General features: G+C 62.8%; 1 protein-coding gene across 9 annotated transcripts in view; it reads left to right on the forward strand.

Annotated features, from left to right (window-relative positions):
* Nucleotides 1–2394: 2394 nt before the first annotated feature.
* The window catches only part of GRAMD2A (GRAM domain containing 2A), a 44714-nt gene continuing 20137 nt past the window's right edge, over nucleotides 2395–26971 (forward strand). For 5 of the 9 annotated variants that reach the window (XR_012895817.2, XM_075897531.2, XM_075897535.2 and 2 more), the window contains exons 1-5: nucleotides 2398–2518; nucleotides 20895–21008; nucleotides 21910–21967; nucleotides 25930–26002; nucleotides 26421–26524. Coding sequence is in view for 8 of the 9 variants with exons in the window: in XM_075897531.2 (XP_075753646.2) it covers nucleotides 2469–2518; nucleotides 20895–21008; nucleotides 21910–21967; nucleotides 25930–26002; nucleotides 26421–26524 (399 nt within the window). In the remaining variant the exon portion in view is untranslated. Of the gene's footprint in view, nucleotides 2519–3025; nucleotides 5544–11621; nucleotides 13312–16709; nucleotides 20167–20891; nucleotides 21009–21909; nucleotides 21968–25929; nucleotides 26003–26420; nucleotides 26525–26971 lie in introns of those variants that run through there. The other 4 variants (XM_089781938.1, XM_075897533.2, XM_075897532.2 and 1 more) reach the window with 4 other exon arrangements.

Raw genomic sequence — 26971 nt, forward strand, 5'->3', positions numbered from 1 at the left:
TGGCCTCAGTGAGCGAACACGGAGAGCAGAGCGAGCAGCACGCACATGAAAGATGTACCGCCCCGGCAGGGCCCTCTGGGGGCTGCTGCAGCACAGGGAGTAATGCTAATCCAGAGGCCACTCTCGGAGAGCATGAGAGGATGCTGAACTTCCCGGGGCTCGAGTGGCAAACCCCCATAGTCCCCGGGGGCGGAGACCCACGTTTTCAAATGTGGCCACTGTGTGTGGGCGTCCAAGTGGAGACTGAGGCCTGCGGGTGCCCTGCTGCTTTCACGCAGAGTTTGGGGCTTCGGCACGACCGAAGATCAGACCTGTGGCATCCCCAAATCAGGCACCTGAACATGGAGGCCTTCGGCCTCGGTGATCACCCTGGAAATTGCTGGCCTGAATTGGTGGCTGCCTGGCCTGCAGCAGCCAGCTCTGTGCCAGCTACCAGGCGGTTCCCCATTTTAGCCCCTGCCGGTTCGTTGCCAGCAGGCGGCTGCTCTCCCAGGGCTGGGTCCTGAGCAGGTGAGCTGGGCCTGCCTGGGTTGGGATCCAACCTCAGGAGCGTGGCCCCTCCCCGATGGAGGCTACCCAGGTGAACTCTGCCCCCAGCACAGAAATCCCAGTGGGGCCAGGATTTCGCCCTCAGTGGGAATAAGTCAGCGCAGGCGCTACGCTGTGTGGCGTGGGGGACTGTGCCTGAGGGCTGAGGGTGTGGTTTCGCCCAGCCAGCTGGAAGCCGGAGCCCTGGTCCTCCCTGGTGTTTAGGCACCAAACACCCATTGATTTCAGGAGACGTTAGGACCTGGGTGATTGTTGAGCGGTGAATTGGCCCCCCTCATGCAAGCAGCCACTGCGGTGATCAGCGCATGGAAAGATTGTCTTGCTCTTTGGCTGGAGAGCAATGGTGCAGCCCAGGAGCCAGGGAAGAATGCGCTGTCCCAGTGCCCGCCTCCTCATCCGGGGTCAGCCTGAAGGCTCCTGAAGACCCTCAGGGCTACAGCCTGCAGGCCCCTCTTGGAAAATGGGGCAGCCCTTTCCGAGGTGCAAGGTGGCCCCAGGTGAACGCCACAGCCCGGAGTCACTTTAGCAGAGGAGCATTTTGGTTCCCTTAGGAAGAGGCAGGGTTGCTAACACCTGGTTGGAAACGCTAGGGAGTGCGGGTGGCCGAGTGTTCCCAGGGGCACGGCTTAATTAGGCCTGTTGGAAGCTGGCCAGGGCCACAGAGGCAGCACCTAACTCTTGCAGAGGGCCATGGGACCTGGTAATGATGCCGCTGTCAGCTTTGCTATTTCCTGCCAGGCTGCTGGGCGCTCACAAAGGCAGCACCTGCCTCTTGCAGGCCAGAAAGGATTTTACATGGGGAAATGTCACCCCTGGAAGTGTTCACTGTTGGAGCAGGGGCCCAGGGGGTGACGTGCCTGGACTCTGGACTACACACGGCCAGCACAGCGGGTGGCTTTCTGCCCCGGCTCCGGTACTTTGTCAAACACCCCGTGCAAAGAGGGGCTGATTCACCTTGGACGTGTTGGGCCCTAAATTGCTCTCGGGGGGGTTACAGAACTTAACTTTTCAGGGAAGCACAGGTACCTTGGGTCAGGGGCAGTTATTGTCCATTACTCCAGACTCTGGCTGGGTCATGCTGTCACCTCAGGGAAAACATAGGTGGGGGGCTATGAAATGCCTCATATAATTTCTCCACAGCTCTGCTGTGGTAGGCAGAGAGTCCTAGGAGCTAGTGCACTAGGTAAGGCTTCTGGAGTCCTGAGGGCTAGTCCCAGCTCTGCTGTGGGCTGGTTGAGTGCCCATAGGCCAGTCATACCCCTCTGTACTGGGCCTCAGTTTGCCCATCTGTAAAACAGGGATAATGGCCCTCCCTTCCTGTGTGGAGAGCTCTGAAATTGACTGATGAAAAGCTCTAGGCAAGCGCTGGGGATGGGGGTGGGTTTTGCCAGTTACCCAGATTAAGCCAGGGGGTTCTCCTGTAATATCCCCTAGGTCAGGTGTTTTCTGCAGGAGTCTTCTGGTTGTTTCCCCCTTGCGATAAGCCCAGGAGCGTTGCTTGCAACCCGCAGCGCTTGCCTAGTGCTTTTCACCGGTCCGTGTCAGAGCGCTCCACAGCAGGGCAGGGCCATTGTCCCCGTTTTACAGATGGACAAACTGAGGCCCAGAGCAGGGCGCACGAGTGGCCTGTGGTCACTCCCCCAGCCCGCAGCAGAGCGGGGACGGAGCCGGCCAGGCAGAGCCGGGCGCCGCGGGAAGCTGCTGCAGCCGCTGGGCACTTGACGGGGGCGCTCGGGCCCCGCCCCTCACCTGAGCCCGGGGGGGCGCTGGGGAGGCGCTGCGGGGGCGGGGCCTGAGGCGGCCAATGGGCGAGCGCGGAGGAAGTTGTGCGGTCTGTGGGCGGGGCTCCCGGCAGCCAATAGGAGGCGGCGGGCGGGGCGCGAGCGGCCGGCGCTGGCTGGAGCGGAGCGGGGCGCGGGATGACGGCGCCGAGCCGGGGGGAGAGCGCGGGGCCGCCGCCGCCGCCCAGGTAGCGGGACGGGGGGGCCCCAGCTTGGGAGAGGGGGGCGCTGGGTGGGGGTGCGGAGGGCCGGGCGGGGGAGATGGGGGGCGCCGGGCCGGGCGGGGAGAGATGGGGGGGCGCCGGGCCGGGTGGGGGCATGGGGGGGGCGCCAGGGGGACGGGCCGGATGGGGGGCGGGGGGCTGGGGGGGCTGGGTGGGGGGGCAGGAGAGATGGGGGGCAGGCCGGGTGCGAGTGCCGGGCTGGGTGGGGGTGCGAGGGGGGGAGATGGGGATGCGGGCCGGGTGGAGAGGCGGGGGGAGATGGGGGTGCGTGCGGGGGGGGCGGGGGGAGATGGGGGTCCGGGCTGGGTGGGGGCGGGGGGAGATGGGGGTCCGGGCTGGGTGGGGGTGGCGGGGGGAGATGGGGGTGCGTGCGGGGGGGGCGGGGGGAGATGGGGGTCCGGGCTGGGTGGGAGATGGGAGTGCGGGGGGAGATGGGGGGCAGGCCAGGGGGCAGCGTGCCTGGGCTGGGCGGTTGTGCTCCGCAGTGCTGGAGGGAAGTTGGCTCCTGTTGTACCGTCAGACCCTACTGGCCTGTGTCCGGGGCGGGCGGGACCGGCCCTTCCATTCGCGCTCCGTTAGCAGCGGGGCAGGGGATCTCAGTCCTGCCCTGGGATCTTGGTCCTGCCTGGGGCTGTCAGCCCAAGAGGCACCTGCCGGCTTCGCTCGCCGCGAGGGCCCCAGAGGTGCGAGGTGCCTGGGTGCAGCCCACCTAACGCAGGGGGACTCGGCTGTCCCTACCAGGGGCCTGCGGTGTGGGAGTTTGCTCCTGGCGTGGCAGAGTCTGAGCGTCCCCCATCCTCTAGGGCTGGGTCTCCAAGGCCGGTCGCTCTGTCCACAAGCCGGCGGCTAAGTCAGGATCTGGAGCTGTCACTGGAGGCAGAGCTGGCCCCTCTGTGTGGTGTTGCCATGTGGGGGTTACACCTGGCCGCTGATGGGCTGTTTGATTTGAGGCTGAGACTGCTGCCTGCGAGGACTTTCCCTTCCTTGCCTGCCTGCTGCTCTCTGTACAGTTGCCCCTAAGTGCCCCGTTCAGCCACAGGTGAAGCAGCAGGAAGAGGCGTTTGTGCTAGTTGCGGGAGTGTCTCCATGCCTGACTGTCCACCGGGCATTTGCAGTTCCTCTGCGCAGGCAGCGTCTCTGGGCTGCTCTAGCTGGTTAATCCGGGCTCTTTGCAGCCGGACTAGAGCAAGCGGGTGCCTGCAGCTAGGGGTTTTGCAAATGCCTTGCGGTGGAGATTGCCAGCTGAGGACAGAGCGGTCTGTCTGGCTGAAGGCTAAACAAGGAGCTTTTCTGCTAGAGTAGCAGCCAGGGGTTGCTTGCTGAGGGTCTGGAGGCTCCGTGGAACCGGGCCCAGTGTCTCATGGCTGGTGCAAGTCACTAGGAACCATGGGTGGTGTTCTTGTCAACAGCCCCTTTTGGGAGGGAGAGATGCCTGCTTCTCTGACCCGTCCTTCCTCACTGGCCCCTTCAGGTGGTGCATATTGCGCTGTCTAGTTAGCGAAGTGGTACCAAGGCAGCGGGGCCCTCAGGTCCTAGGCTCCGGTCAATCTGGGGTTTGGAGCTGGCCTGCTGACCCCTTCCTTAGAGTGGCAGTTCTCAGACTCAGGTGCACCGTGACCACCCGCTGTTGGCAAAAAGGGCTGCAGGACCCGAGCCTGCCTGAGTCCCAGTGCTCTGGGCAGGGGCCAAGCTCAGCTGTTTCATCCCCAGGAGGGCGCGCCTGTAGCCGGGAGCTCGCCACGGGGGCTGAAGCCAGTCTAATGCCAGCCCTGAGGACCCTGCTGCAATGGTGTCACGACCCACAGTTGGAGAATTGCTGCCCTAGAGCCATTAGCTGCCTTCTCCAGGCTTGGTGACTCTAACAGGGGCAGGCGGGGGCACTGTGTGGGATCTTTGCACACAGGGACCCCTGGGGTTCCTGGGCAATTGCTCCTTTGCCCTTTGTTGCTTCAGGCTTGGTTTGGGGCACTTTCATTGTGAGGGCAACGTTTCCCGTAAGGGCAGGGTGGGAATTCACTTCCCCTTGGTTCAGGGGGGCTCTGGGTACGCGGCAAGGCTGCTCTGTTTTGCCAGCTTGGGAGGCCAGGGTGATTTGAAAGGGAGTGCTGGTTACGACCCCTTGGGAGGGAGGAGAGTCCAGCCCCTCTGATGCTTGTGTTTGCAAGATTTCCCGCTGCTTCTATGCAGGTGCCCTCTTGAACAAGAAAGTGGGCCCGAAGCCCAGCCATGCCCTAGACAGGGCTGCAGAGCAGCTGGGTTTGGGCGCAGCCGGCTCTGTAAAACCAGAGAGCTGGAATGGGACGGCCTCGCCATCGTTAACTGGGCAGGAGCAATTCCACACAGGCCTTGGTGCCAGCGCCAGGCTGCGTCGTACCGAGAGGAGTTGCTGGCTTGGAGGAGGAGGAGGGTGGTAGTTGCTGGAAGCTCCTGGTTCTCTCCTTGCACAGTTGTCGCTTTGTGTGCTGCCGTTGGTCCTGGAGGGCAGTGCTGCGGAAGCCGCTCGCTGCTTCCCGGCGCGGAACGGGGCAGGACACGTCGGCAGATTAGTGGGCAGCGGTTCTCCTGCCGACTTCCAGGCTTTGTGCGTGCGACTGTTCCGGGGCAGGGCTTAGAAGCCCTGTGGTTTTGCTGAGTTTCAGGGGCCCCTTTCTGTCGTGGAGCACGTGGTTTTACACTGGTAAAGCCGAGGGAGACGTCAGACTTTTATTTAGCAGCCACAGAAAGTTTTCCCTGCACGTTCTCTCTCCTCCCTTTTACTGCACCCAACAGGCAGCGGGGTCGTCCCCCTGCCCGTGCTTTCTCCAATATGCTAATGAAGTGCCCTACTGTGTCCTGCTGGGAAGCGGGAGTCGCTCTTTCCTGTAAAGCGAGGCCGGGCCTGCCTTTGAATCGCCGCACTACCAGGATCTGCACTGTTTGTTCTGCTTTATTACACTTCGTCCTTTGTAGGAGCATCCGACTAGCACCTACCTCCCCTGCATGTGTGCAGGTGAGTTCTTCCCGCAGGGTCCTGGCTTGCGAATGCTGGTTTGCCTCTGGGTGCAGGACTGCGGCGCAGGCCCTTAGAAGGTGGCTAGCAGGGAGGGAGAGCCTGGCATGCCTGGGTTAGTCTGCCTCGTTGGCGTGTCCTTGCTCATGCTGCTTAGACGGCCACTGTGGCCGCAAGGGCCGGGGCCGCCGCACGCAGCCTCCCAGCCAGCCAGCAGATGACAATGACTTTTGATTGCTACTGACCTTCTCGTGACTGGCCGGCCAGAACTGCCTGGCTCCACCAGTGCCTAAAACGGGGCCGCTGGATTCTTGTGACTAAGGGCCGAGCCCGCTGCTCCGTTGCTTTCTCAGAGAGCTAAGCAAGCAACGTTCTCCTCTTCCCGGGATCTTCCCTTCCTGACCGGGCGCCTCCGCACGTGGCCTGGGCTGTCACTCCCTTGCCCAGCGCCAGTCTGCGGGGATGTCTCGCCGAGGTGGAAGCCTTCCCATCGGCGCCCTCCCATCCCCTCTCCCGGGAGACTGCAGCAGCAGTCTGGCTCTTGGAGCACGTGGTGGAGCTGAGCCAGTTGCATTTGGTTTCCTGTTTCGAGGCTGTTCTCTGGAGGCCAGGGACCCTACTGAAGTCCAGGGCGAGTTTCCGTTTCCTGAGGCGAGGGATGTAAAATCCCGGTTAATTGGTTAAGCGTTAAACATTACGTCTAAGGGGTTAACCGGGGAGAGAGGGAGCGGATGGGGGTCAGCAGGAGGGGCTTACAGTTAGCGGGTGAAGCATTGACATCCCTCCTGGGGACCAGATGGGACGGGGCCCTTTGCCAAAGGACCTGCTGTCAGAAGGGAGGTTGCTTTCCCGCCTCCAGGCCAGCATGCTCGGCTGTTTGGAAACGTGGACGCTGTATCCCAGTTGCAGACCTTCCGGGCGCTGCGCCTCCTGGGGGCCTGGTGCAGCTGAGCCCCGTGCAGCCTGGCCCTCGCTGGAGCACCGCCGGCTGTTCCAGGCAATGTGGGGGGTGCAAGATTGATTGACAGGTGCCCCGGTGTTGGGGCGTGGTTGGGTTTGGGCTGTGGTAGCCCCCTTGGGCTGGGCTTCTCGGGGGTGGTAGCTGGGACCTGTCTGAGCAGCATGGCTAGGCGGAGGGCCCAGGACAGCGCCGGCGTGAGAGGTGTGTGTGTGGGGGGGGGAGGGGGAGCTGGCGTACCAGTGACACGCTGAGCATGGAAGTTGTGACCTGTCCAATCAGATCTCCTTGGGGCAGTGGGGGAAGGGAGCCCCACGCGTGAGCCTTCCCCCAGGACTCGGCCCTTCGTGGTGGCCACAGGCAGCGTGGGGCGATTGTTCCGGCTTCACCACAGGCTGGGCTCATTCTCCTCGCCGCCCGGTCTGTGGGCCGAGCATTGCGGGCGCCACTTCCTCCTCCGAGCAGGAACCCTTCCCAGCCTGGCTGGCCCTCGGCCGCCTCTGGGCCACGCCTGGCTGCCCCCATTCTCTGGTCTCCTGGCGAGGCTCAGGCCTGCCAGCCCCCGGCGGGCCTAGAACATGGCACGTCTGTGGAAGGGGTCTGGTGCATGTCTTGCCTCCATTCCTGTGGGGCGTTGAGCAGTGGGGACTAGTATCCCCCGAAACCACCTTTGAGCCCTGCGCGTGAGTGTGTGTCCCTGTGGCCTCTCTCTGGGCTGGGTGAGCGTGCGGCTGGTGGGCCGAGCGTGCACCCCCTGCCGGCCGAGGCTGATAGATGCTGCCTGTCGTGTGCTGCGGGCGACCTTGGCGAGAAGCAGGTTGTGCTCGGCCTGCCCTAGGCTTGCTGTACGTGCTGGGTGCGCGCTGCCCGGCTGCAGCGCGGTTTTATGGCACGCCTCTCTAGTCGTAAGGAACTAACTGAAGCAACCTGGGAGCTGTTAGCAGTTCTCCTGGGGCACAGCAGAGCTCCCGGAAGACTGGAGAACAGCAAAACTAGGCCAACTTGCTAAAGACAGGCCCTGGCTTCGATTTCTGGCCAGGTACTGGAGCAGGTTAATTACAAAGAATCCGTCTGAGCCCTGGAGGGTAAATGGGTGCTGAGGGAGAGTGGCATGGATTTGTCAAGACACAATCGTGCCAATTCCAAACTGACTGAACTCCCTTCTCCGACAGGCGTACGGAGCTAGCGGGTAGCGGGGAAGCAGTAGCTGCGATACATCTTGAATGTTGGGTACGGCTTTTGAGGCAGGTCTGCATGATAGTGTCAGAAGCAAAGCAGGGAAAGGGGTGTGCTTGGATACAGTTTCTAGGGGGTGAATGCACAACTGGTTGGAAGACTGTTCCAAGTGTAGCTCTTAATGGTTCACTGCAGACTGGTAGGGGATGGCTAATAGGGGCCCGCAGGGTGGGTCAGTGTGTTCATGAATGACGCGCATAACAGAGTCGCTCAGGCTTATAAAAATCTGCAGAGGACACCAAGCTGGGAGGGGTTGCAAGCACTGTGGTGCACAGGGCTAGATTGCAAATGGTCTTGACAAATTGGAGAGCTGATCCAAAAGCAACAGGAGCCTGACGCGGGAGGGAAAATCAGACACGCCGTTACAAAGTGGGTTACAATGGGCTCGGCAGTGGGACCGCTGGGGTTAGTGGCTCGCGAGTGGAATGAGAGTCAGCAGTGTGGTTCGGGGGTGTTAATGGGAGTGTGGTATGCATGGCACAGGAGCGCCGGCGAGGCCCCGGCTGGAGCGCTGGGTCCGGTTCTGGGTCCCCAGTTCGGGAAGGATGGGGCAGAGTCCAGAGAGCAACGCAGCTGATAAAAGGTTAATACAACAGGGCGTGTGCAGGCTGGAGAAAAGAAGGCCGAGGGGGCCTGATAAGTCGGTGAGGGCTGCTGTGAAGAGGATGCATATCGGCCATCGTGGGCCCGTTGCAGGCAGGGCGGGGAGGGCTGAGCCGAAAGGGCAGCAGGGGAGAGTTAGCCCAGGGAACGGTCTCGCTGCGCAGGTGGGGACGCTCCGGAACATCCCCGTCGCGGGAGGCGTTTGGGACCGGGATGGACGCCCGCCAGGGCCGAGCTAACGTGTCACCCTGCCTCCGGCCAGCAGGCAGCGCTTGGCTTCTCGAGGTCTCCTCCACCCGGCGTTTCTGCGCTAGTGCTGCCTCTGGCACAGTTCCTGGGGTATTTCCTTCTGCCCTTCGGGCTGCCTGGCCCTCGAGCGCTTTGTGTTCTGGAGTCGTTTTACTGCCCGGCCCTTTGCACCCCGCCCCGGGGTCTTTGTCCGCTCTGGCTGATCCCAGCTGCGAATAGCAGCTCACAGCGACTCCCTCCCCGCACGTCTGCTGTGGGTGCAATCTGCTGCTACGAGAGGTGCCACCCAGTGGAGCGTGGGGGCAGGGAGGGCGGGTGGAAGATGGTCATTGGTCTGTCTGGCGTTGGGCTAAGACGGAGCTAGATCTCGGGTAATCGTTCTGCTCCGTGTTCCCACTGTGCTTGCAGAATTGCATCTTGATCTTTTGTACTGAGATAGCGCTGGGACGTGGCTGTTTGTTCCGCGGCTCCTGGTTTTCAGTTACCTGTGGGGACAATCTGGGCCCCAGGCGCTTCCCCCCTTGCTCCTGACATTGTGTCCCCGTTGTGGGAGATGCAGGGGCGGGGAGGCGGTAACGGTTAAATGCCAGTGAAGCCTTTGCGCAGCCGGGCGCTCACGCCGCGCTTGGCTGTCCCCACCTCGCTGGGCCTTTCGGCTCCCCTTGCCAATATTCGCCCATCGCTTCCGCGGTGAAACTGACATTTCCCAATGGAAACATGGAATCCTGCCAAGCCGCGGTAGCAGCGTGCCTGGCCTGGGACCGGGTGGGGCAGAGGACAGCGCTCTGCGGTAAGCGCCTCTGCTGAGGTGGCCACCGCTCCGTCCTGGGACACTAGGAGCCCCCGTGGCAGTCGAGGGAGAAGCCGACTGACCCGCGTTGGCCGGGCGAGCGTCTCCAGGCAGAACTGGGTCCCCGGTTCAGTGGCGGGGATGGGTGAACGGCGCGCTCTGCCCTGGGGCTGCTGGCCTCTGCGCGGCCTGCGAGGGCCACACGTGGCCGGGCCCGAGCACCGCAGCGAACAGCTGGTGCCCTTCTAATCTGGATGATCTCCAGTTCCTGGGAAACGAGGGGCTTAGTGTAAGCCTCCTCGCGCCTTCCTCGGGGCTCTCCGCATCCGTGGCTCAGGGTTCAGCCGGGGCTGGGGGCTGACGGCGTCAGCTGCTGGGCTGTTTAATTCTCCAGCAGCAAAAGCCTTTCTGCAGCTCCTGTGTCCGCCCCGGGAGGGGGAGGGAATGGCCTTGATTGGACCAGCACCGCAGAGCTCAGGATATCACCCCCCCCGGGTCGTTCTCCATGTCCACTGAGCCCCCCTCCGCTGACCTGGCTTGTCCAAGCAGTGGCCAGCGACCTGCCCTTGGTCATGAGCCTCCCCTCTTGGGGGGGAGGGGGTGCTTCTGCCCGGGCCGGGGAGCCGACGAGCCTTCGGAGCAAACGGCAGCACGTTGTGTCTCCGCGCCTCCTGCCCCGCTGAGGTGAAGCCCCATGTGCAGGGGCTTTCTCCTGCTGCCCCCATGTGAGTGGTGGGGAGCCGGGGTCCCCCGACGCTGGGTTTCTGGCAGCCGTGGTGCCCCCGGGCCTGAAGAGGCGGGACGGCTCCCCTTGCCGTGGCGGCGGGGCCAGCTGAGTCAGCGGTGTGCCGGCCTCCCCCCGGGGGGGCATGTGGGCAGGTGTGCTGGAGGTAGAGCAAGTCCCGGGTTGTGCTGGGGGGGGTGACGCCCGTCACTGGCCCTGCTGCCCAGGCCGCCGCCTGAGTCTCCTTCTGCACGTTGGGTGCGTGCGACCCGAGTCCGCCAGATCGACTCAAGCTGAGGGAGCTTCGGACAGGTTGGGGTCACAAGTGAGAGCCAGTCCCTGCCCCCGACGGGGAGGGGAAACTGAGGCCCTGCGCGCACCGGGGACTTGCCCAGTGCCAGCAGCAGGCCGGGCAGAGCTGCCCTGCTGGTGAAATGGCAGGGGAGAAGTTGGCTTGGCGGCCGCTTGCTGCAACGTGGCAGCTGCTCCGTTAGACGCGTGTTTGCAGAGCGCCAGAGAAGGAAGCTGGAGCCCGTCTGGTCTCCTGAGGAGCGAGACGCGCCGGGTGTGCTCAGCCGCAGCCGGGGAGGCAGGCACCTGGAGCCGCTAGCTGCTTTTTGCAGGGGCTGAGTCCCTGCCCCGGGTGCCGGCTCGCTTAGATCCTGCTCCCTTGCTTGCCAGAGAGCTGCCAGGGGCCTCTCCCCTGGGTCCGTGCCGGCTGGCGGGGGCTGGCATCGCTGAACCCGAGTCGTGAAGAAGCAGGGGCCAGGCCCAGGGATGGTGTTTGGCCCAGAGGCCAGGGCCGCAGCTCCAGGGCAGGTTGCTGTGCTGGCAGCCTGGCAGTGGCAGCCCGGTCCCCAGGTGGCCGGGGCCGCAGGGGGGTGTTTGGCTCCTGCGGAAATGCTGCCACCGGCGCCCTTCAGAGCCCTGCAACCCTGTCCCAACGGCCTCAGCGACTGGGCCGTTCAGCCGCGTCCCCGCAGTTCACTCTGGCAGCCCCTGGGCAGTGCTTGGGGGCGCCCCGCCAAGGCAGGAGTCTCCCACCCTTCCTGCCCCACAGCGGGCAGCACCCTGTAGGGGGCGGAGGCGCTTACTGCGAGGGGTCGGGGGGGGTCTCCCGCTTGGTTCCATCCCAGACTTGCTGGGCGTGTTGAACGCGTCACCCCCCGGCTGGGCATCGCGATTTCCTTCCCAGCGCATGGTGCAGGGCGATCTCCAAAGCCGAGAGTCCCCGGCCCGGCCTTCCTGCCCCATGGCAAAGCCGCTGGACGCTTGGGAGAGCCGGAGGTGGGGCCGAGGCCGCGGAACTTGGTGTTTGGCACCCGGGGGGCTAAGGGCCAGAAGCCGGGCCTGGCGGCCCCAACAGGGAAACTGGGGAGAGGGAAACGTATTCTTCCACGCCGCCCCGGCCTGGGGGAAGAGGGAGGCAAATCTGAGCCCGTTGGCTTGTGGGTTCCGGGCTGGCTCTTCTGGGGGGTGTGGCAATGGGGCTGCTGGGACTGGCTGTTCCCCACTGCTGGGGCCTGGCTGGGGCGGGTTTTACGGGCAGGTCCCGACCGGCTTTGGCTGCCCCGGGGCTCTGAGCTGGTTAACCCGGTGCTGTGCCTGGCCTGCCGGAGGGGCTGGGATACATCTGGCCGAGCGCCCTGGCGTGTTGCGCTGCTGGGTGCTCCGCCTGGGTCCGTGGTCCCTGCCTGGTGACCGGGTGTGACGTAGTGGGGGGGAACTTGCTGGTTTCTATGAGTCTGTGGTAACCTCCACTGGCTGCCGTGGGTACCGCTACCCAGAAGCACAGGCCATGAGTCATTATGCAAAGAAGGTCTCAACCTGTCTGACGAGTCACCCCCCATGGAGAGGGACAAAGGAAGGTGGATGCTGCCCTGGCTGGGGGGCAGGGCTGGAGGAGAGTGAGTTAGTTTCTGTTTGGGAGCATGGAGGAGACAGCCTAGGGAAAGGGGCTGGAGTTTAGGGGCCCAGTCTCCCCCATCTCAAGGGGGCCTGAGGCATCCTAGCGCAGCTCTGGGACCATCTGTGCTGTGCTGTATCCTGGAGAGGCAATAAACTTCCTCTATTCCACTGGCTGGTGCGGTCTGTTTGTGCCATTTTGGGGTGCAGGAGACGGGGGACCCCCAACGCGCCGTCACACCGGGTGGCCAGCAGTGGGCTGCGGTGGAGATGCCTGGAGCAGGCGCAGGAGGAGTGCCCGTGGCATGGAGCAGGCGGCAGGCTCCTCTCCGCGTCTGGGCTTGGTGGTTACGTCCCCAGCTTCGTCCCCCCCACCCCCGTGAGCCTTTCTGACGCCTCCTGGCTCTAGTGCCGCGATCCGGGCATCCTGTAAACACGTCTCTTCCTGCTGCGGCTGGCAGCTGGCCCCTTTCCAGTCCCTTGTCCCGGCGCAGTGCTGGGGCCTGCTTGGAGGGCTGCCGTTGTGAGCCTCATGTCCACTCCTGAGCCGGCTGGCCCCTCTCCGGACAGAGGCGGCGCCGGAGCTGGCCGGCGCCTGCTCTGCGGCCCGGAAAGGGATTGGCCTCTAGAAGGAGCCATTTCCTCGGGGTGAGGTTCCATGGCACGAGCGTAGCCCTTTATCCTGCTGCTGCTCTGACCAAGGGCCCTCGAGCCGCCCCAGAACTGCACCCATCGGAGCCACGAGCCCGGCTCTGGGGCCACGTCCCGCTGGAACGGAGTCTGTGGGTTTGCATGTGTCTGTGTCAGGGTGCGGGCTGGCCGCTGCGCTCGGGGGGTCTGATCCCACCGCCCTGGGACGTATGTCCGGCGAGCACCGGCGTGGAAGGCAGCCGGCTGGAAGGATCCCGTCCTGGATGCCGTCCGGTGCCGGGCGTGTGGGCTGCCAGCCTGCGCGCAGCTGCTCCCCTCACAAAGGGCGTCCTGTTAGCGTGCAGCCAGCTCCCCTCTTGAGCACAAGTGCTGGCGTGTGACTCCTGTCAGCTGCTCTCCCCACACAGTGCGCCCCGAGCCCGGCCCCGCCTCTTGGCCGGGTCAGTAGCTCTCTGGCTCTCCGGCCGGGGCCGGCCAAGCGCGTCCGGATGCTGCGTGCGCCGAGAGGGCTGTAGCAGAGAGCTGGGAGGAGAGCCGGAGGGTTTAATATGGCAGCCAGGCGAGCCGGAGTGCTGTCCGCCCCGCCCCCGGTGCCTGTACAGCGGCCGCTGGTACAGGGAGATTGGCTCAGGCAGCTGCAGTGGTGAGGCAGGTAATTGACATGATCAGTTCTCGGGAGAGCCGAGGGGGTGAGGTCGGCTGCTGGGCGTCCGCTGCTCTCCTGGGGCAGGGCAGGCTCCTTCGAACCACACAGCAAACCTCTCGGTTAAACTAGGGCTGTCAAATCCTGTGTGTCAAGTCCCCAGGGTCAAGTGAAAGTTTCCCAGTTCCCCGGCATCCGGGGCTGCTCAGCCAGGCCGCCCTGGGCCACATGCCAGTCAGGAGAATGCCTCTGGGGAACGGGTAACCCTCGACATGCCTGGTTCAGCTAGAGCTCCGGGCGCCGGAGCTGGCTTGGCGGTAACTTGAAGAGCAGGCCGGCCAGACGCCTGCACGGGACTGCCTTGGGTTGCTCAGTCCGGTTTCGGTCCAGGGAGCTGGAGGAGAGGGCGTCCCAAGCGCCTGTCTAGCCCCACGTTCCCCGAGTTACTTGTGTCTGGACTTTGCAGGATTAGCCCTTCCCCGGAGGGCCCGGGGGGAGCAGGCTCCAAGGGGCCTCTCGGTTCTGGTCAGCGGCTTCCTCGCCACTCAGCTTTGCGAGTGGCGCAGCAACGTGCCTTCAAATCCGCAGGCCTCGGGTGTTTCCAGACGGGGGCAGGGTGCACGTGGGATCGGAAGGCACAGCGGGATTAGCCAGGTCCAGCCTGGGCTATGGGAGGTCGCAAGCGTTGGTTGCTGTGGCTAGTGTGACGCGTGGCTTCGTGTGTTGGGTTTTGTGGCGTGTTGGAGAGGGGTGTTCCTGCGGACTCCACCCACAGAGGGCTGGGTCCCAGTCTGTGGTGGTGAGGCACAAAGGCACGTGGGTGGAGCGTGTCCCTCGGTCTGTCGGTGGCTTGTGGGCCTCCTGGGGATGGTGTCGGGAGGGAGCGGGCAATCTCCCGGGCTGTGTGTCTCGGCGGCAGCCTCGTGGGTCTCCCGGAGAGAGATCTCTAGTCTGGACGAAATGCCTCGGTGGCCTTATGGTACTGGCCCTGCTGTGAGGATGTGTCTCTCTGGCCTGGCTACAACAGTTGCGTTTTGTCATATAGACAAGGCCTCGCTGCTGCTCTGTGACCCAGGCAAAGGCCAGGGCTGGACCGAGGTGCCGGGACGCCCCGTAGCTCCTGGCTAGACCTATCAGCGGTCGAGCACCGACAACGTCTTTCACCGCACTGTCAGTTTTGGAAACTTGCAGAATGCATCCCAGCGTTATGTAGGTCGCTGCTCCGCCGTCGCAGTCCCTCGCGCTTATCTAGAGCTTCTCCCCCGCGTGGCTCAGCCCATTCCACGTGGAGGGGGAGGCCCACTTGTTAGTGCGACTTCTGACACCCCTGGGGAAGGAGCAGATCCCTGGCACGTGGGACAGCGTCACTCGTGACCCGGGCGGCTCATGCGGCCGCTCCATCCTTAGTAAGGTGCGTCTCATGGGCAGTGTTCCCTGGGGGCGGTTGCCCAGGAGAGATTCAAATACTGCCCAGCTGATCAGCAGCGTGCCCCCAGCCGCAGCCTGTGGGTCTCGTGGTGGTGCACACCTTACATCCCTCGGTGCACATAACAAAATGTATTCTGCACATGGATCTAAAAAATGAGCAGGAAGGTTGCTTGTGGGTGTTTGATCTTTGGCCTCCTGCTGCTTCCCACCTGCAGCATCCTGTCCCCAGCACCTGTATGTCTGCCCTGCTTGGCAGTGGCCACGGCTCCTGGAGGACGTGGGGCCTGGCTGGACACGCGAGGTGGTTCAGATGAGCGCAAGCAATCATTCGCAAGGGCAAGGGCAGCCGGGGAGCCACCTGGAATAACTGGGCGGCACAGAGACAAGCCCCGGGTTCTCTGGGTAGTAATGACATGGCAGGGGGTTCAGGGTTGGACAGGGCGGAGGAGGGGAGGAAGCAAGAATGAGCCGGTCCTGAGCGAATGCCGGAGGGGGAGCTCTGGGGACTGTGTGGACGACAGGCTGAACCATAATCTACTGGGGGGGGGGCTTAGTCAAAGGTTCACGTGGCCCCTTGTGCTGCGCGTGGCCCCGGCACCGAACAGGCTGCTCGGCGCTTCTGGGGCGGTTTGTATGACTTGAACACCAAAGAGACTGAACCGGGGGGTTGTCTGGAGACGGGCTCCCCCCTGCCCAGGGCTGCTCCCCCGCCCACCCCGCTGAATTAGGGAACAGGTTACATAGAAAGTTGAACTGGTGAATTAAATGGGATTTGACATCCCGACTGGGGCTGTTGAGCCTGCGTCCTCGCTGCAAAGAGGGTGAATTGCCAGCCTGTGTGAAAGCAGCCCCCGATTTCTAACCCCCTCCCTCCAGCCAGCTACTCCTGGGTGAAAGTGCCACTGGCCTCGGGGAGGGGTTTGTGGGTGGAGAGGAGGGCGGCTGGGAACAGCCACGCAAGATCCCGGCTCTCCTCGCCTAAGGCACGACGGAGCCATGGCTCTTGGGCTGAGCGATGGCTCTGAATCATACAACACTAGGACTGGAAGGTACCTTGAGAGTCATCGAGTCCGGTCCCCTGCCCTCATGGCAGGACCAAGTACTGTCTAGACCATCCCTGATAGACATTTATCTAACCTGCTCTTAAATATCTCCAGAGATGGGGATTCCACAGCCTCCCTGGGCAATTTATTCCAGTGTTTGACCACCCTGACAGGTAGGAATTTTTCCTAATGTCCAACATAAACCTCCCTGGCTGCAGTTTAAGCCCATTGCTTCTTGTTCTATCCCCAGAGGCCAAGGAGAACAATTTGTCTCCCTCCTCTTTGTGACACCCTTTTAGATACCTAAAAACCACTCTCATGTCCCCTCTGTCTTCTCCTTGTCAAACTGAACAAGCCCAGTTCTCTCGGTCTCCCCTCACAGGTCATGTTCTCTAGACCTTTCATCATTCTTGTTGCTCTACTCTAGACCGTCTCCAAATCTTTCTTGAAAGGCGGTGCCCAGAACTGGACACAATACTCCAGCTGAGGCCTAACCAGCGCAGAGTAGAGCGGAAGAACGACTTCTCGTGTCTTGCTCACAACACTCCTGTTAATGTATCCTAGAATGATGTTTGCTTTTTTTGCAACAGTGTCACACTGTTGACTCATATTTAGCTTGTGATCCACTATAGCCCCTAGATCCTTTTCTGCTGTACTCCTTCCTAGACAGTCGCTTCCTGTTCTGTTTGTGAGTCAGATTGTTCCTTCCCAAGGGGATCACTTTGCATTTCTCCTTATTAAACTTCATCCTGTTTACCTCAGACCATTACTCCAATTTGTCCAGATCACTTTGAATTAGGACCCTGTCCTCCAAAGCAGTTGCAACCCCTCCCAGCTTGGTATCATCTGCAAACTTAATAAGTGTACTCTCTATGCCGATATCTAAATCGTTGATGAAGATATTGAACAAAACCGGTCCCAAAACAGACCCCTGAAGAACCTCTCTTGTTGTACCCTTCTAGCATAACTGTGAACCATTAATAACTACTCCCTGAGAAGGGTTATCCGGTTATCTAGTCAGTTAAGCACCTGCCTTATAGTAGCCCTATCTAAGTTGTATTTGCCTAGTTTATTGATAAGAAGATCATGCAAGACTGTATCAAATGCCTTACTAAAGTCTAGGTATACTACGTCTACCGCTTCTCCCTTATCCACAAGACTCATTCTCCTATCAAAGAAAGCTATCAGATTGGTTTGACATGATTTATTCTTTACAAATCTATGCTGGCTGTTCCCTATCACCTTATCTTCCAGGTGTTTGCAGATGATTGCCTTAATTACTTGCTCCATTATCTTTCCTGGCATAGAAGTTAAACTGACTGGTCTGTAGTTTCCTGGGTTGTTCTTATTCCCCTTTTTATAGATGGGCGCTAGATTTGCCCTTTTCCAGTCTTCTGGAATCTCTCCTGTCTTCCATGATTTTCCAAAGATGATAGTTAAAGGCTCAGATACCACCTCTATCAGCTCCTTGAGTATTCTAGGATGCATTTAATCAGGACCTGGTGACTTGCAGACATCTAACTTTTCTAGGTGATTTTTAACTTATTTTTTTATTTTATCTTCTAAACCTACCCCCTTCCCACTAGCATTCGCTGTTCGGCATTTCTTCATCAGACTTCTCGGTGCAGACTGAAACAAAGAAGTCATTGAGCATCTCCGCCATTTCCAAGTTTCCTGTTACTGCTTCTCTCTCCTCACTAAGCAGTGGGCCTACCCTGTTCTTGGTCTTCCTCTTGCTTTTAATGTATTTATAGAATGTCTTCTTGTTTCCCTTTATGCCTCTAGCTAGTTTGAACTCATTTTGTGCCTTTGCCTTTTAATGCCCGTGCATTCCCGTATTGTTTGCTTGTATTCATCCTTTGTAATTTGTCCTACTTTCCATTTTTACATGACTCCTTTTTTATTTTTAGATCATGCACGATCTCGTGGTTAAGCCAAGGCAGTCTCTTGCCATATTTTCTATCTTTCCGACGCAGTGGGATAGCTTGCTTTTGGACCCTTAGTAATGTCCCTTTGAAAAACTGCCAACTCTCTTCAGTTGTTTTTCTCCTCAGTCTTGCTTCCCATGGGACCTTACCTACCAGCTCTCTGAGCTTACCAAAATCTGCCTTCCTGAAATCCATTGTCTCTATTTTGCTGTTCTCGCTTCCACCGTTCCTTAGAATCATGAACGCTCATGATCGCTTCCACTCAAGCTGCCTTCCACTTTCAAATTCTCAACCAGCTCCTCCCTATTTGTTAAAATCCAATCTAGAACAGCTTCCCCCGAGTAGCTTTCTCAACCTTCTGAACTAAAAAGTTGTCTTCAATGCAGTCCAAGAACTTCTTGGCTAATCCATTTCCCTCCGAGTTCTGCCCTGCGACTTGCCTTACGTGCAGTCCCTTGGGCTGGGTTCTTTCGGCTGGCTCTGGAAACGTGCCCCTTCCCCGCGCCGGCAGGATGTGCAGTGCCACAGGGCCCGAGCATGGCCATTTCCTCGTGTGCGCGGCCCACGCTCGTCACTTCCATTCGGCTGCAAGGCCTGGGAGAACGCCGGGCTGGCAAAGAGCCCTGCCGACCGGGAGTGGCTGCTTATTCCTGGAGCGGGTGTGTCCCATCAGTGCTGCTCCATCCAGGCAGCGTGCCCCTGCCCTGGGGGGCTGGGGAAATACAGGACTAGTTTGCCCTGCTGCTTTGCTCGCTCAGGGGTGTGGAAAAACACACCCTGCCTGAGGAGCAGGAATGGTCTCGCTCAGGGGTGTGGAAAAACACACCCTGCCTGAGGAGCAGGAACGGTCTCGCTCAGGGGTGTGGAAACACACCCCGCCTGAGGTGCAGGAACAGACTTGCTCAGGGGTGTGAAAACACACCCCGCCTGGAGCACAGCAAGGCCAGGGCTGTAAAGTGCCAGCATGAACTGGGTCCCAGCACCGTTAGCTGCTCCCCCCGTGGAGGAGGTTTACCTAGAGCGCTGGGGGAGAGCCCCGGGGCGGTGGCCACGTAGCCGTGGCACCTTTAACTGCAGCGCAGAGGGCCTTGGTCTTGTGGCCGGCCGCGTGTCGCTCCGCCCCGCAGGCGGGACCGGTTGCAGTGGGGCAGCTGTTCCGTAGGAAGCAGCTGGCTGTATGTGGCGAAAGCCGTTGGCGCTCAGCACACCCATGAACTGTTGCTTTTCCTCCAGCCCCTCGATTGGGTTTCAGTCCTTTGTTTGCCAGCAGAGCAATGTGATCGCAGCTGGCACCTTGCGCAGAGCTCAGGCCATTGTGTCCCTGCGAACACAGAGGCTGCCTCGCCCGGCAGCTGGCTAACGCGGAACCGCGCGGGGCGAGGCCGTGTGTGCGGTTACTGCTAGCGCCAGGCCCCACCCAAGCGGCCTGTCTCCGCCTGCCGTAAGCGTTTCCAGGCGGTGGCGACGGCTTCCCGAGGCGCCCGGCAGGGCAGGACACTTGGCTGTTGGGTGGTGATCTTCATCAGGCCTGTTGCCTCTTGTGTGCCAATGGAGCTGGCCTGCGTGTGCACCAGGGCCTGTTGCGGATGGGGGAACTGAGGCACAACCATGCAGGGCCGTGGGCAAGGACACTGAGCGCGTGTGAAGAGCCAGGAGTAGAGTTCAGGCCCCTGAAATCCTGAGTGGGGCCCTGAAAACACTGACCTTGAGTTACAGATCCGGATTTACGGGAAGGACGCAGTCGGGTTCCTGTCTTTGGAGGGTACCTGTGTAGGGTCGTGTCGCCCACTCTGCTGTGCAGCGCCAGAACTCCCAGAGCAGCCGCTTGAAGGAAAAAACCAAACGTTGCGGGACTTGGGATGATAATCACACGAGTGGGCAACATGGCAAATGGGGTTCCCAGTCCACCCCCCTGCCTGCAGGGCCGGCTGTCCTGGGCGGTTAGCAGGCTCTGGGCTGAGCTGGAGACGGACCTGGGCCTCCGTCTGCTGCGGCCTGTTAAAATGCCAAACTCCTTCTTGCGAGTTGCGTTTGCAAACACACAAGCCCTTTGGGGCGTGTAATTCTCACAGCCGAGGGCACAATCCCTGGGCCTTGGCCTGTCCGGGAGCCACCAGACGTCGGGGGAGGGGTCCCTCACAGTTGCTGTGCTTGTGTGCGGTGAGGAGTGTGCACATGGGGGGCCGTGCACGTGTCCTCTGCAAACGGCCGGTTGAGTCAGTGGTGAAAATCCACCGACCGAATTAAAATTCCAGGCAGCCTGTCCGCCTGCTGCAATCTGAGCTTGTCCCGGCTTGCTGGAATCGCTGCGCCGGCCTTGTCTCTGGGCAGGGAAGGTGCTAAGGAAACGCCAGCCGGCCCCGCGGTCGGGGGAGGTCTGGCCTTATCGGCTGTCGGACGGCGCCGCCCGACGCGTGTGGGGTTCTCCCGCGACTGGAGGGCGCTGACGGGAGGAGGAGAAATGGGTCAGTTTCACAATGCGCATGGTAGCGAGGACTAGCCCCTTACGGGGAGCGGGCCTGGGGCTTGGTGCCGGGCTGCCCCGGGGCGCTCCCCAGAACAGATCAGGAGCAGATGTGGAACGAACAGCCGCTCTGGTGCCCTGGTGGGAGCGGGTGCGCCGAGCGCAGTGACTGGGCGCGTTGTTCCCGGTGGCCGGCGGGCTCCCGGCAGGGTGGGAGGCTCAGCCCCTCTCTCCTGGCCCCGGCTCCCTGCTCGAGTGGGGTCCCGCTCACCCAGCTCCCTCCTGCAGGCCATGTTAACCTGGCCGGGGGCTGGGAAGAGCGAGGGGCCCTAGGCTGTGGGGGGGCTGCTGATCCCAGTCCCACGTGACAAAACCCTGCCGAAGGGGACAGGCAGCCCAGCCGACGCCTCCACTCAGGGCTGCCTACCCAGAGGCTGACGTCTGTTCCCGTCTCCCCGGCCCCCTCTCCTGCCCGGCACTCGCTGGCAGGCTGAAGGTCTGGATCAGCGTCCAGTCCCCGCTTCATCTGCTGCTGTCGGTGCCTGGAAGGCCGGGGAATTGGAGGCCTGCCAGCCGCTGCCGCTATCCCCGGCTGGGGCGCTCCTCCGCTTTCTGGCCACGGCTCGCAGCCCCGTGGCGAGTCCCCGCCAGTTCTCGTGGGCAAATCCCCCCTTCCGCGGCCTGGGACTGTTCAACTCACCCCCTTTGTTCCGTTCTGTCTGCCGGCAGCACGAAGCCAGCGCAGGAGAAAGCAGCTTCCCTGAAGAGCTCTGAGCTCATGCACAGCCAGGAGAAACTGGAGGCGTCTCCCAAGGAACGGAGCCTGGATGGCCTGGATGGCAGGTGGGTGCCGCGCGGGCTGGGCTCGGTCGGTTGATGGCAGATTTCAGCCTGGGCCAGGGTTCCTTGTACGCTGAGCACCGGGGCAGCCACCCAGCAGAGAGTCCGGTGCCACCCAGCTGATGGGTCCTGTGTTGCTACTGGTGGTGCACATCCGCACATGTAGGGCTAACTGGGCCCATTGCGTGCCCCGGGGCGCTCTGCGGCAGGGCAGCAGCGAAGGGCTGGGAGATCCCACTGAACTAGGCCAGGCCTGGCATCTTGCGCCAGCCGTTTGCCCTGCCCCTTGTGTGCCACGTCCCATGGAGAACCGCAGCTGGCACGACGTGAAACCCAGCCGGTAGGGCGCTCCCGCAGCATTTCCCAGGTACCACGTAGGTCTCCTGAGCTGCTGCTGGGTCCCCGTTGTCTCTAGGGAGGCCCAGGCCACCCCTGGTTCACAGAGCCCAGAGCGGGGCGAAGATCAGTATTTATAGCCCATCGCACTAAGGGTCCGTCGGCTCCCGGGTCCTGCCTGGCAGTGGCTGGTGTGATCTGTCCAGCACGGGCTTCTTTGCGCACCACCTTGACCTGCCCACCAGCGGCGGTTCCTGGCTAGCGTTCAGCTCACTGCCTGGAATCCAAGAGTTTACACCCATGATGTGGTTTCCCACTGCAGCTGTCTCCTGTCAATCTCCAAGTCTCCTCCCCTGAACTGCTTTATTTCCTGCAGCAGCTAGTTCCACAGGTTGATTGTGTGCGTAAGGCCCGGGGGGAGGGAGGGAACGCCTGTCACACGCGAAGCGCCCCCGTCTGCATGCTCAGCACCATTCAGTAGGTTGTCTCACCCCGTTGGATCTGTGCAGGGGCAAGGGCAGGGCGGAGTCTCACTAGGATTCTCTCTCTCTCTCTCTCTCGCACGCAGCTTGCACCTGAATGAAGTGCTGAAGGATGAAGAAATAAAGAAATGCCACCGAGAAGCGGTGAGTGGGGGTGCGGCTGCCCGTGGGGCACTGGAACTGTTGCGTCAGTCCCCGGGGGGGGGGCAGCCGTGCGGAGGGGGTGACTGTGTCTGTCCTGTTGCCAGCATCTGGGTCAGTGCTGGGCCTGGGCCGAGTGCGACAGCGACAGGCTCTGTGGCGCGTTACGCGGGGTGGGACGCCTGCTCGGGATCTCTGCGAGCGCCGGACGGGGACAGGGCCTGGGGCTGTTCCTGCTGGGGGGGGAGGTCTGGGCCCACTGACCAGTGGAAAAATCAGTTGGAGGCTGCACAAAAGTAAGACGCAAACCCCCCCCCCCCATACTGACATGGCCCCGAGTGAGAAGCAGAAAGACCCTCCCTCACTTTCCCCTCGCTCACCCTGAGGCTCTGGCGTGGGGTCAGAAACGAGGGGTTCAATGTGTGGGAGTGGGGGTGCCAGGAAGTAGGCTTGGGGTGTGGGCTCTGGGTCTAGGCTGGAGGGAGGATGCAGGGGTGGAGTGGGGGGTTTGGGCTCTGGGCGGGGGGGTGCAGGAGTGGGGGGTGCAGGGTCTGGGCAGAGTGGGAGGTGTGGGCTCTGGGAGGGAGGGGGGGGGTGCAGGGGGTGAGGGGGGGGGGTGCAGGAGTGGGGGGGGTGGGGGGTGCAGGGTCTGGGCAGGAGTGGGGGGGGGGTGCAGGAGTGGGGGGTGTGGGTCTGGGCTGGAGAAAGGGTGCAGGGGTGGAGTTGGGGGGTGCAGGGTCTGGGCGGGGGGGTGCAGGAGTGGGGGGTGTGGGTCTGGGCTGGAGAGAGGGTGCAGGGGTGGAGTTGGGGGGTGCAGGGTCTGGGCGGGGGGGTGCAGGAGTGGGGGGTGTGGGTCTGGGCTGGAGAGAGGGTGCAGGGGTGGAGTTGGGGGGTGCAGGGTCTGGGCGGGGGGGTGCAGGAGTGGGGGGGTGTGGGTTTGGGCTGGAGAGAGGGTGCAGGGGTGGAGTGGGGGGTGCAGGGTCTGGGCGGGGGGGTGCAGGAGTGGGGGGGTGTGGGCTCTGGGCGGGAAGGTGAATGCAGGAGAACCACTCCTCCCTCTGCCACACACAGCCCATGGGTTGGCTCAGGGCCCAGCCTGCCTGACTGGGTCGGGGCCCCACCTGCTGCTCCTGGATCTGGCCCGGGGCCTGTCGGTTCCCCACCCCCGTCGGTTTCTGCTGCCCCTTGTCTGCACCTCCTGGAGTCCCCGGTCTCAGCCCCTCCCAGGACTCCCCCTCCCCCCTGCTTCCCCTCTCCCTGCGGCTGCTTTTTGCTGCCCCTGCTACATCCTGTGGCCTGGGCCCCTCCTGCCCGTGCGTAGCTGGGCGCTGCTGGTCCCTCGTTCTGCTGCGCCCAGCCCCCGTGGGGGGAGCCTTTAGCGGTGCGGGGCAAGGCCGGGTGGCATGGGAAGCTGTTGCAGTGGCGGAGCCCGGCCTGAGGCAAGCGGGCGCTGGTCTGTGGCAGCGCCTCCGTGTGCCCAGATGGCCTAGCTGCCCTGCGGCGCGTCCCCAGCCCTCGGCTGCCCAGGGCCCGTGGTGCTGCCATGGGGAGTCTGAGGCCCGGCCCTTTGGACGCCCCTGCCCCCGCTCTCGGCGGGCCTGCTTTGAGGTGGCGTTGGCTTCAGGGACCCCACGCGGCTCGCCCGCGTCCCCTCCTCCTGCTCCCTGCCAGGGCCGTGGCCTCTGCCGCCCAGGGCGGGGTGGCTGGTCCCACGGGTGCCAAGGGGGGAGCTTGGCAGCGGAGAGCCGGCTGCGGCAGCCCCCTTCCTCATGCCTTGTGATGGGCCCAGGCTGGGGGTGTCGGCTTTGCAATGTGCCCCGCGGCCCCACCCCGAGTCCAGGCCGGCGGAGTCGCACGGGGCTAAGGACAGGAGGGGCAGCGGAGCCCAGACGCAGCCCCAGGCCAAATGTCTCCGGGGCAGTTTGTAACCCAGCAGCTGCAGCTGTGCAAGCAGCCGGCCGACCGGAGCCAGCTGTGCCGCGGGGGGTTAGCGCCTCTCACCCTCCTGGCTTAGCAGCGGGGAATCAGGTGCTTAACCAAGAGGGGTACAATTGCACGGCCGAGTGATCCCGGGCTCAGAGCAGCGATGGCCGGTGAGACGGCAGCTCTGAGTGCCGCCGGGCGGGTTCAGCCCCGCCTCTGTGCGTTGGCTGCTCCACCAGCCTGTGCCGGCGTCTCACGGGCACGGTGCGCGGAGACGCTTCAAGCCACGGCCTCGGAGCTGCCGTTGGGAGATGAGGTTAGCCAGGGTCCTGCTCTCCCCCACCCCATGGTGCTGCGGGGGCACGCAGGCCTCTGGGTCCCCACTGTCCCTGCTGACTTGCTGGCCACCCCGTCACTGTCGCCCGCGCAGACCCTGGCGGAAGAGGCCGGCTCTTGCAGCGGCCCACGTCTGATGTTCAGGGGAGGTTCCTCTGGCCGTTTGCGGTTCCCCAGCTGTAGGCCAGGCCAGGGCCCTGGATGGGGACAGAGGCAGTGGGGTGTTTTCTAGCCGTGGACGAAGGGCAGGTTTGGGCTCTCTGCTGCTTTGGAACCCATTGGCCACGCGGTGCCGGCCATGAGCCAATGACAGAGCCCAGCCAGGTAGGCGGAATTGCTCGTGAGGGACTTGGTTTATTTCTTCTGAATAAATCCATTGTGCAAATGTCTCGTCTGGCTTGGGGGCTCCCATGGGTGGCTGCGCCGTGTCCCAGTTGCTGTGGGTTGCGGTGGTACCCGGGTCAGGCCCGTGGTCCCGGTTGTGGTGGTACCTGGGTCAGGCCCGTGGTCCCGGTTGCGGTGGTACCCGGGTCAGGCCCGTGGTCCCGGTTGCGGTGGTACCCGGGTCAGGCCCGTGGTCCCGGTTGTGGTGGTACCCGGGTCAGGCCCGTGGTCCCGGTTGCGGTGGCACATGGGTCAGGCCCATCCCAGATGGCACAGGGAGGCTGTTTGTCGGCTGTTGAAGGAACCCAATCGAAGGGTAAACGCCCTCCCTCCCACTTGTACGGCCTGGGGAGGGCTCCTCTCCACCCGTCACTGGGCGAGCAGAGAGCTACTGGCACGTGGCTGTTTAACCTTTGCAGTTGCCTGACTGGGCTGGCGCGCTGGTGGGCCTGGGGCGGGCCCCGGAGACCTGGCCGGCCCCTCCCCGCTGGGCCTGAGGCGCTGGAAGGCCCCAGTGGACAGCTGGCTAGCGAGGGCAGCAGGGGATGTTTTGCCTCCGTGTTCTCCAGGAAGTTGAATTCTCTGGGGCCGTGCTGCCCGTCCGGTCCCTCGTAGCCAGCTGCTCTCTTGCCTTAGCTTAGGGCCTGCTCGCTAGGGACGTGAGAGGTTAACTGGCTAACCGCGAGCAGCCCCGTCCGTAGTGGGCCCGGCCCCTGCACCGCAGGTTACTTGCGGCTCTGCCTGAGGGGCTGCCAAGGGCTGTCGGCTCCATTCCCGGGGAGCCGGCTGCAGAGCCCACAGAGGAGCCAGGAGCAGGCCCGGCGGGCAGCCGCTGGGGTTCGTGGCACGTACACGGTTTCCTTTTGAAACCAGTCCTGACGTCCCTGCTGTCTCTGCACCCGGGGCACTCGGTGACCACGCTGCTTTGATCGGCCGCTCGTCAGTTCCTCCGCACCCCACGCCCTCGGCTGGCAGCTCTCGGCTCGTCTGCGCCGCGCCGCGTGCTCCCGGCTCCTCGGCGTGGGATGCCGAGGGCGGGAAGAGCAGAGCCGGGCCAAAACCCTTTGGCCACACACAAGCGCTCGGATTTTCACCCCCAGCTGAACTCAGAGTGGTCAGGGGCTGGCTAGGCTCAGTGCGCACCGGGCACTCTGCTGGTCAGACACAGAACTGCCCCGTGTCATAGCCCCCGTACCGCTCTCCACCATCCTCCTTTCGCTCCAGCGGCAGGGCCCATGCTGCTGGTGCAGGAGGACCTGGGCGGGTCCTATCCCAGGGGAGACGAGGACCCTTCTGACTGCTCGACCGTCTTTAATTTCCAGCTCCCCAGCAAGTACAACTCTCAGTACCACAAGCTGTTCAAGGACATCCCCATGGAGGAGAGCGTCTTGAAAGGTGAGGGGCGGGCCCGGGGCAGCTAGTCCTGGGCCCCTCCCGTTTTGTCCCCTCCCACCCTTCTTCCCTTACTCCCCAGAGCCCAAGGCACCCCGCTGTGCGGAGCCCGGGGAGGGGCCAAGGCCCCGGCCCCAGTCGCTGACCCCCCAGTCGCTGCCCCCCCAGCCCTGGTGCTGCAGGTGGCTGGCAGGGCAGCACACCAGGCAGGCAGCCTGGCCTCACCCCAGCCACCCTGCAGGCGGGGCCATGGCTGGCATGTCCAGTGCCTGCTGCCCCTGCCAGCTGCCCTCCCCTTTCCACGTGACTGGGCAGGGCCTGGCCGCCAGCTGGGTCCCCAGGCCAGTGGCCTGAGCACAGGGCTCCGTGGGTTTTGCTGTAGGCCTGGGTCCCCCCCTTGTGACCTCTGCGTGTGTTGCAGTCTGCTCCTGTGCGCTCCAGCGAGACATCCTGATCCAGGGCCGGCTCTACATCTCGCCCAACTGGCTCTGCTTCCACGCCAACCTCTTCGGGAAGGACATCAAGGTACCGCAGCGCCCCCGCCCCGCCAGCCTGGGCGGCCGCCTCCCTGCCTGCACTCCCCCCGTCCCGCGGAGGCCTGATGCCCCCTTCCCTCTGCCCTTCACGTGCGCCAGCAGCACAGTCTTGTACCGAGCTCCCATGGCTCTTAGGCCGAGTCCCTTCCCCCCAGGTTCTGCTGTTGCCACGGGGCCCAAATGGGGCTGGGGATTTCCGTGTGCTGCTGGGGGAGCCAGCGGCCTGTCTAGTAACCTCAGAGGCCGCGCACGGGAGCCAGTGCTTGTCGTTAGGGTGGGCTTTTTAATTCCACGCCGCAAATACTCGTGGAGGCTCAGACTGTCCGGGCCTCAACCAGAGGCCCCCAGAGCTTCTGAAGCCGATCTCCAGCTTCCTCTCCGCTCTCTGCCAGGGCGGTCGTTGGCCGTTTGCCCGTCAATGCTGGAGCTGATGGGT

The sequence above is a fragment of the Pelodiscus sinensis genome, chromosome 14 (genome assembly GCF_052426305.1).
Source record: "Pelodiscus sinensis isolate ZL-2025 chromosome 14, ASM5242630v1, whole genome shotgun sequence".
Classification (NCBI taxonomy): Eukaryota; Metazoa; Chordata; order Testudines; family Trionychidae; genus Pelodiscus; species Pelodiscus sinensis.